The sequence below is a fragment of the Larimichthys crocea genome, chromosome XIII, assembly GCF_000972845.2.
Source record: "Larimichthys crocea isolate SSNF chromosome XIII, L_crocea_2.0, whole genome shotgun sequence".
Lineage (NCBI taxonomy): Eukaryota > Metazoa > Chordata > Actinopteri > Sciaenidae > Larimichthys > Larimichthys crocea.
The window spans coordinates 15,261,518-15,270,227 of NC_040023.1; the positions used below are offsets into that span (position 1 = coordinate 15,261,518).

Genomic DNA, 8,710 nt, shown 5'->3' on the forward strand with positions numbered 1-8,710 from the left:
GTGGAAGAAACCTCAGGAAGAGCCACAGAGGAGGGATCCCTCTCCCAGGACGGACAGACGTGCAATAGATGTCACGTGTACAGAACAAATCAACACAAACATATTGTACAATTACAATGAATGATGAAATGACAATGAATGATAAAATGATTACAGTAGCAGTGGAACCTGTTATAGAGATAGAGAGACACAGATGCACAGCGGCAGCAAATCATAAACTAACTATAAACTGTGTATAGTTTATAGTTAGTTTCTGATTAAACTAGACTGCCGGGGGACTATAGCAGCATAACTAAGGGATGACCTGAGCCAGCCCTAACTATAAGCTAGATCAAAAAGGAAAGTCTTAAGTCTACTCTTAAAGGTGATGACCGTGTCTGCCTCCCGAACCCAGAATGGTTTGTTTCACAGAAGAGGAGCCTGATTCATTGTTCCCCTTCTGAGTGTATACCCAGAAGATTTAGTCTGAACAGTCAGCATTGATTAACCCTGGACTTGCTAAGAGAACGATTGCTCTCTTCTGGAAAAATATATAAATGCTCTCTGTAAAGTTATGATTGAAGGAGATGACAATATGCCAATACATGATGTATTGTTAGAGGGAAAAGAAATGTTTATTAAAATATGGAAACCTGAGGTACCTGAAAGATGGGAATGTTGCATTAACTTAAATCATCACAGCTGTTGCTTTATTTTCTAAATGTATTTAATATTTATTTATTTTTCTCCTTTTTATTTAATACTAAAAACTTAAAATATTGTTTAAAAATATGTATATTGCATTGTAATGTCCTCAAACTATCTGCTGCCGATTGTAGATGTCTCTGGCGGATGAGCTCCTGGCCGATCTGGAGGAGGCTGGAGATGAGGGGGAGGACGGGCTGTACCCAGAAGGAGAGGAGGGGGATAGCGATGGAGAGGCGACGCAGGGACGGACAGAGGCAGGGCTGGAGGATATCCCAGAAGAGATGGAGGTGGACTACAGTAAAGCTGAGAGCGTCGCGTCCATTGCCAAGCTGCGCAACAGCAAACAGGTGAGTTGTATCATGAGAACATCGAGTTCATGTTTACAGTATGTATGCATCTGCTCTGACAGTCCTGCATAATCATTCAACTTCGTGTCTACAGTTTTCAGAGATTATGGACAAAATCTCAGCGTATGTTGGAAAACAGCGCAAGAACTCAGAGGGTGAGTGTGATTTAAGTTCATCACAGCATTTAATGCCAGCTGAACGTTAACCAAGAATCTTAATAAATCTGATGTGATAATGTTGTTTTGTTTGTTTTAGTCTCGGGTCCAGTTGAAGCTGACCCAGAATACAGACTGATCGTAGCAGCCAATAACCTCACAGTAGAGATCGACAACGAGCTCAGTGAGTTGGCTGTTTATGATTTTATAATAATAAATGTAAAGGGTTTAATGTTGTTATACTCTGTCTAACAGAATTTCCCTTTGTGTTTCTGCCTGGGTTTCAGATATCATTCACAAGTTTACTCGGGATAAATACTCCAAGAGGTTCCCAGAGCTCGAGTCTCTGGTGCCGGATTCTCTTGATTACATCCGTACAGTCAAGGTGAGATGAGTTATTTTAATTTTACTTTTTATACCACAAACATATTTCAAAATGACAGTATGGAGTTAAAAGTTACTAGTTTTGCTGCAGTGTTATTGATTTGTATCTTTATTTGGACAGAAGACGTTTTTAGAAGTTTTTAGATATCGAAGGTGAAATTGAATTTAAGGCATCACGTCTGCAGAAGACCAATAATGAATTATACTTTTTCTGCAACCGTTTATATATCCAAGAGTTATATGCACAGACATTAATAAGTCTGTGGCTTTTAAATTATAACAACCTATATCATGAAAGTCAGAAGAAGAAGAAGAGTTTGTTATCATTTAAGATTAAAGAAAGCTAACATGTTTATAAGTAATATATGAAGGTTCACGTCATCACATCCTCAGGACTGATCCTTTATACTGTCAGCCTGCCTTTTTATTTTATTTTCTGTTAGTGCCTCTCATGAGCATCATATTCTCTGTTTGTGTTTCCTGCTCAGGAACTGGGAAACAACCTGGAGAAGTGCAAGAACAACGAAACTCTTCAGCAGATCCTCACCAACGCCACTATTATGGTTGTCAGTGTGACAGCCTCGACCACACAGGGGTGAGTCGACCGACATCTGTGGTTTATCGATTTTATTATCGCGGTCACTGCTGAGGGCGAAAGCCTCCATTTAATTCTTATCAATATGTCGACACGGTGTGTTTACATGGTTTTAGGTCCCTGTTAAGCGAGGATGAACTGAGGCAACTGGAGGAGGCATGTGACATGGCTCTGGAGCTGAACCAGTCTAAACACAGGATATATGAATATGTGGAGTCCAGAATGTCGTTCATCGCCCCAAATCTGTCCATCATTGTTGGAGCGTCAACAGCCGCCAAGATCATGGGTGAGACCTGCAAAAAAAAAGATCTGTTTTTAAAATTTAAATCTTTAAATACATTTTAGATTGTCCTTATCTATGCTAAATATTTGTTGTCTTCTCTGTCGTCTTCTCTGTGGTTTGCAGGTATCGCTGGTGGCCTCACTAACCTCTCAAAGATGCCCGCCTGTAACCTGATGCTGCTGGGAGCTCAGAGGAGAACCCTGTCTGGCTTCAGCAGCACGTCCCTGCTGCCCCACACTGGCTTCATCTACCACTGCGATGTTGTGCAGTCACTGCCACCTGTCAGTAAATACATTAACAAACGCATATTACAGTGTTTTTGTGCATTTAAACCAACATGAGGAACTTATACCTGTGTGTCTCTCTCTCTATTCTATTCTTGTCTTCAGGACCTCAGGAGGAAGGCGGCTCGTCTGGTGGCTGCAAAGTGCACTCTGGCTAGCCGAGTGGATAGTTTCCATGAGAGTTCAGACGGCAAGGTGACTGTCTAAATATAGCACAGACGCATTAAGGTGTACAAACAGACCTGATTCTATATTTTCTTGACCCCATTAACATAAAAAATGACAGCCTCAACCATTTCATCCCTGACAGTGTCCACCCAACGTTTATTATCTGCATGCAGCAATATTAAAGAAATAATCATTTCTGACTCCTCTGACATTAATCATTATGTAATTTTGCAGGTTGGCTACGATCTAAAAGAAGAAATCGAGAGGAAGTTTGATAAATGGCAGGAGCCTCCGCCAGTGAAGCAGGTCAAACCGCTGCCAGCCCCGCTGGACGGGCAGAGGAAGAAGCGAGGAGGGAGAAGGTACAGAACCTGCCAGCTGCTCTTTATGTGCACATCCTGCTGAGCTGACCACAGATTGAATATGGAGATGCCTGAAGTACAAAATATTTACAGAGTCTTTAAGTTCAGGTCAACTTGAATCAAAACCAGAGCAGCATATTGGAGCACAAGAAGCTTACATAACTTGCACTTGCCAAGTTTAGATCCCACCATCAGCTCTGTATGTAAAACCAACACTGCTTTTCTTTTTTCACCTGAAGGTATCGAAAGATGAAGGAGCGCCTCGGCCTCACTGAGATCAGGAAACATGCCAACAGGATGACCTTTGCAGAGGTCGGTAGATATTTTCTGTCATGCCTCCTGTATCTCTCATCTCTATACTCTGTGTATGCTTCTATTCATTCCTGTGTTGTTCATGTTCAGGCCATAATGCGTTCAGTATTAATGCTGCTGTCTAAACTGTGACCCATATGTGTTATCCACGTATCAAATATACAGAACAGATCACATTGGGTACTCTTTCCTTCCAGAGGATCTAAATATAAACACACACACACAGATTCAAACACTTTACTGTACACAAGGCTTGTGTTGCTTACCTCAGTCCCTCTGGTCGGCTACTTGAACTCCTGAGAGGATGATGGCTAAAAGAAGCCTCACTCGCCTCTGATTTCACCGGTTTACAACAGCACAACAGATACTGCACCGAGACCCGAGAGACAAAGTTTGCTCTAATATTTCAGCTTCAAAGCAGAATTGTAATTTAATCTCACCCTCACCAAAACTCTTTAGCCTGTAGCCTCTAAATAAGCACCCAAATAAGCGTTTAGAAGAATTTAGGCAGTAGTTGGTGAACTTACTAGTGTACAGTACAAGGATATATATTCCTCAAACTTCAGAAATATCAGCTTGAAAGCTCCTGTAGTGATAACTTCAAGTTCGGACCAACGTTCGTTATCACACCGGTGCTTTTGAGCTGCTCACTTTAAGGACAAACATTTCATGAAGCTAGTTTCTTATCAGTGTGTCCTCGCCACATAAAAGACGTTATATCAGGGAGTTCGTAATAATCAAAGGAGAAGACGAGTTTTGAAACACTGCAGAGCTTAATGTAAAAAAATGTTCCTCTAATTGAGTTAGATTGGAATTTAGCACAGCGTTGTATATTGTTTAAGCAGTGAGAAATTCAGCTTAACTTCTGATGTGGTGCTGCAGATTGAGGACGATGCGTATCAGGAGGATCTGGGCTTCAGTCTGGGTCAGCTGGGGAAGAGCGGCAGCGGGCGAGTCAGGCAGGCTCAAGTCAACGAGGCCACGAAGGCCAGAATCTCCAAATCTCTCCAGGTACGTTCATTTTAGTTTCACTGCAGCATTGACTAAAAGCTGTTTGGTTTTAAATTCTTGTAATGTTTTGTTGCACTCAACAGAGGACGTTGCAGAAGCAGAGCATGACATACGGAGGAAAGTCCACAGTCAGAGATCGCTCCTCAGGAACCAGCTCCAGCGTCGCATTCACTCCTCTCCAGGTAAAAAGAAGCAAACATCCTCGTTTATTTAATATCTCCTGAGATCTGTGAATATTTGTAGTTTACAGCTGTTCTGCTCTCGTCTTCAGGGGCTGGAGATCGTGAACCCACAGGCTGCAGAGAAGAAGGTGGCTGAAGCCAACCAGAAATACTTCTCTAACATGGCGGAGTTCCTTAAAGTCAAGAAGGAATCTAAGATGTAAACAGACACACCAGAAACACACAGACCTTCACCATCAGACCACACATGGACTGTTAACACTCAATACTGCAGTGATAGTTTATTTTTTAAATTTGTCTTACGTTGAAGTTTTGTCCTGTATTTAGTTTTTACTTTTTTTGATTTTTGCCATTTTAATAAAGCACATGACGATTTCACAGAGTCCTGTCTTCTTTAGAGAAGGAAAACATTGGTATGGAGTTGGTATGGAATCAATTGCTCTTAATAAAAACTTAACCCTTTAGCTGAAGTTGGTCTTGATACTCTGATGACTGACACAGGCTGCGGTCATCTTGCGACTCAAATACCGTAACGCCCTCCTGACGGGCCTCCCAGTCTGCATAGGGAAGCACCACTGGCTACCTGAAGCAGCGTGCAATAAATTCAAATCACTAAAGCTTGCCTACAAAGTAGTCTCCAGTTCTGCATGTGAATGCCCATCTTACCACCTCCAATGAACGACACCTGGCTCTGCCACCTGTACACTCCAAACTTTTCTTGCCTGTTCCCTGATAGTGGAGCGTCCCTCCCAACCTTTAAAAACCTGAGGACCCGGCTCTTTAGTGAGGACCTCCACTCCTAACACAAACAACTGGACATGTTAAATCTATCCCCCTCTACAGCTATCACTTCATTATTTGAGTTGCACTAACGTCCTTGTTGCACTGCACCTTGTTTCCCTTTTTCGAAGTTGTTTTGGATAAAAAGCGTCAAATGACTAAATGTAAAGTTGGTCTTGTTACACTTAACAAACGCACTCTTTTAAAATTACAATCTGAAGGGTTGAGTTGCGAAGTAACACATTCTAGCTCCTCGTGGGGGATCCCAAAGCATTCCCAGGCTAGATGGGCTATGTAGTCCCTCTTCAGAGGGTTCTGGGTCTGTCTTCTTTCAGGTGGACATGCCAGGAACACCTCCAAAGGGATCTGCCTCATGATATCACAGCTTCTAACCATATCTCTAAGGCTGAGCTCGGTCATATGACGGCGGGAGCTCATAACAATTTAGCACAAACCATTAAAGCCACACTCATCAACAGTAGAGGAAAAGAAGTGAATCCATATTTCCATGTAGGAATGACAGGACTTTACACCACACACTGACTTGTAATTTCTTAAAAGTATTTATTGAAATTTTACAATCCTGTTATAACCCCGTTTTATGACATCTCCCATGCAGAACTGTGATGAGAAAAATTGTAAATACGTCTTGAAATTCACATTTTTAGCAATTTCTTAACTGACCTTCCCTTTCTGAAAACCTTAAAAGCCCCAAAAATAGAATCTATAAAAGGCAAATCTCTCATAACTTTGCTGTATTTTCCTTTTTTTGTTCTTCATGTCCTGAATCCCCCCACGTTCCCTCCCCCAAAAAAAGCCTGAAAACTAATCACACACAAACAGAATTTCTTTTTTTTTTTTAACTGCAGCACAGATCTTAAAGTTTTCATGGTTGCTCAAATGGAAAAATCTGATTCAGTTTTAACACTCTCCCCATTCAAACTGCCAAGAAAAGTTGGGATCTGTCCCGCACCAGATTCAGAACCAGATTAAATCTTATTGTTCTTCAGGGTTAGCACATGAACAACCACGGCAGATGAGACATTTCTTACTCGACCCCTCCCCGCTGCCCACGAGTTGAATCTACCACCAGACTTATAGGATTTTTCTGTGTTTTCACTCTACATGTAAACAGTTGATCAGTGCACATTCACTGTATAGGGGTTTCACTCCAGATATCAGGTGGTAAATTGAACACAGTGGATTTTTAGCATGAAGGAACATCAACAAAATAGAATAAAAACCGTAACCAAAGGTGGGACGTTGACTCAAACCAAACTCAGATTCATTATCTAATGCTATCTGTGTATTTTGAGCGTAATTAAGAGGTGATTTGGGTGCAGGTACATTCACTACGCTTTGCGTGGCCTTTTGCATTGAGGACGATGAGAATTCCTCAAGTGGCGTAAGAATCAAACATCCGAGTAGATTAATGTCTCAAACCCTATTTTTAAGATTTATTTTACAAGTTTATTAATTTGTCACAAACATGAATGCGCCATAATAATGCATTTTTCGTTGACAGGTTAACTTAAAAACATTTTATTTGTAAAGAGAGGGAGTCAGAGACCAGTTCAATTGCATAGCAATTTAATCCATGTCCAATAAGGACTCTTTCCCTGTCACAGGGAGAGGCCCTGTGGTCACTCTCAATCAGCGTTTTAAATCGACCAAGACAGTATCAATAAAACTATTGATAAACGCTCACTATCTCTAATAGTGACCATGTTCAACAGGCATCGTAGGGTCTTAAAAGAAGCCAGTCCTACACACCATGACTAAATGTCCACTGTACCTCCCCATTCTAAACCACCAAATTTTACAGTAAATACAAGAAGGGCAGTTTACTCAACAATCAAATCCAAGGTTTGTTTTGTGTCAAGTCAAAGGCTTCCAGGCTCATGTTGGGTAGGTGGTACAGAGAATCTCGTTGAAACGGAAAAAAGAAAACAAAACATGAGAAACATGCATGGGGTAGGCTTTCCTAATGCCACATACTGAGTGTGCACACAGACAGGCACAAACGCAGATCTCTAAAGTGAGAGAGCCCTCCCAGCTCGTGCAGCGAGGTGCGTTTGATCAAGGCCCATGGGGCGTTTTTTTTGTCAAAAGCAGAGCGCTGCATGAGGAGCAAGGGCGTCACGCTGAGATGCAGCCTATACAGACACCAGTCTCCATTTTAGGAGAGGGTTTCTACTACACATCACAATCTCTATCCACAGTTTGAAGTTCAGTCTCGGAATGTCAACAGCAGCACGTTTTGTCTCTCTGTCCTTTTGCGTCCCCCTGTCCGTCACTGCAGGTCTCGGTCCTCGAGGTACCTGTACTCAAAGGTGAACCCCTCCTTCTTCCTCTGGCCCCATTTCTCATAGTCGAAGTAAATGTAAGTGCCCTGCAGGTACAGCACAAGTGGAGAGAACAATCAATCACATGTCCCCATGCTGGCTTCTAACTTAAAAAGAGAAAATGTGAACTGAGAGTCTGCACCTGTTCGAACTCGTCAGTGATAGTCTTGGGCTCCTCGTGCCTCTGGAACCACATCATGTACTTGGTGTGAAACCTCCATGACTGTTTCTTCAGAGCCTTGGCAGACAGGTACTGAGCCTTAGTGCCCTGAGAGGCAAGGACGAATACACCATTAAGTTTACAAGCTTTTGACTTTTACGCGTCATTGTGAGGGTGACGGTGAGTAAACATGGAGTGTGTGTGTGACTTTTACCTCCAGGTAGTAGAAGATGAAAAAGAGTGTTTCTGTGGACAGTCTCTGGTAGAACTCTATGGAGTCAGAGTGGTGCGGTGGTATCTGATGATGGAAGGGCAAGGTGGGACACGGATTCCTCATCAGGTATTGCCTTTAGGACAGAAGCAGACAGGTATAAATACATAACAAACAACTCGCATCATAAAGTGGCTCAACTCATGAAGAAAACCAGATCCAAGCATATGAGATCATGAGAGTACAGTGAGTTGTAAACCTATATTAAAGATATGTGAACCTCTAACTCGTGTAAATACAGCAGTATATGCAGTGATCGACAGGCAGCAGACAAAGGCTTGCATCAGGATTCCTGCAAGCCAAAAGCCAGCTAGGAATATCCTCCAACCACGTTTATCTAGTTTTTAGCATACTGACTTAAGTTGTAGTTTGGGGGGGGGGGGG

At 42.2% G+C, this 8,710-nt stretch overlaps 2 protein-coding genes across 4 annotated transcripts in view; one reads left to right on the plus strand and one right to left on the minus strand.

The window, feature by feature from the left end:
• Nucleotides 1–5,148, plus strand: part of prpf31 (PRP31 pre-mRNA processing factor 31 homolog (yeast)) — a 7,578-nt gene extending 2,430 nt beyond the window's left edge. Inside the window, exons 2-14 of the mRNA XM_010744310.3 lie at nucleotides 819–1,034; nucleotides 1,129–1,189; nucleotides 1,290–1,373; nucleotides 1,477–1,574; nucleotides 2,062–2,168; nucleotides 2,285–2,454; nucleotides 2,575–2,732; nucleotides 2,841–2,930; nucleotides 3,138–3,265; nucleotides 3,505–3,577; nucleotides 4,460–4,588; nucleotides 4,672–4,770; nucleotides 4,860–5,148. Coding sequence (XP_010742612.3) covers nucleotides 819–1,034; nucleotides 1,129–1,189; nucleotides 1,290–1,373; nucleotides 1,477–1,574; nucleotides 2,062–2,168; nucleotides 2,285–2,454; nucleotides 2,575–2,732; nucleotides 2,841–2,930; nucleotides 3,138–3,265; nucleotides 3,505–3,577; nucleotides 4,460–4,588; nucleotides 4,672–4,770; nucleotides 4,860–4,973 — 1,527 coding nt within the window. The 3' untranslated portion in view covers nucleotides 4,974–5,148. The remainder of the gene's footprint in view (nucleotides 1–818; nucleotides 1,035–1,128; nucleotides 1,190–1,289; nucleotides 1,374–1,476; nucleotides 1,575–2,061; nucleotides 2,169–2,284; nucleotides 2,455–2,574; nucleotides 2,733–2,840; nucleotides 2,931–3,137; nucleotides 3,266–3,504; nucleotides 3,578–4,459; nucleotides 4,589–4,671; nucleotides 4,771–4,859) is intronic.
• Nucleotides 5,149–6,399: 1,251 nt separating this feature from the next.
• Nucleotides 6,400–8,710, minus strand: part of cnot3a (CCR4-NOT transcription complex, subunit 3a) — a 9,515-nt gene continuing 7,204 nt past the window's right edge. For all 3 annotated transcript variants that reach the window (XM_010754501.3, XM_010754500.3, XM_010754499.3), the window contains 3 exons: nucleotides 8,270–8,402; nucleotides 8,038–8,163; nucleotides 6,400–7,942 (listed from right to left, as the gene is read on the minus strand). In XM_010754501.3, the coding sequence (XP_010752803.1) occupies nucleotides 7,844–7,942; nucleotides 8,038–8,163; nucleotides 8,270–8,402 (358 nt within the window). In that variant the 3' untranslated portion in view covers nucleotides 6,400–7,843. The remainder of the gene's footprint in view (nucleotides 7,943–8,037; nucleotides 8,164–8,269; nucleotides 8,403–8,710) is intronic.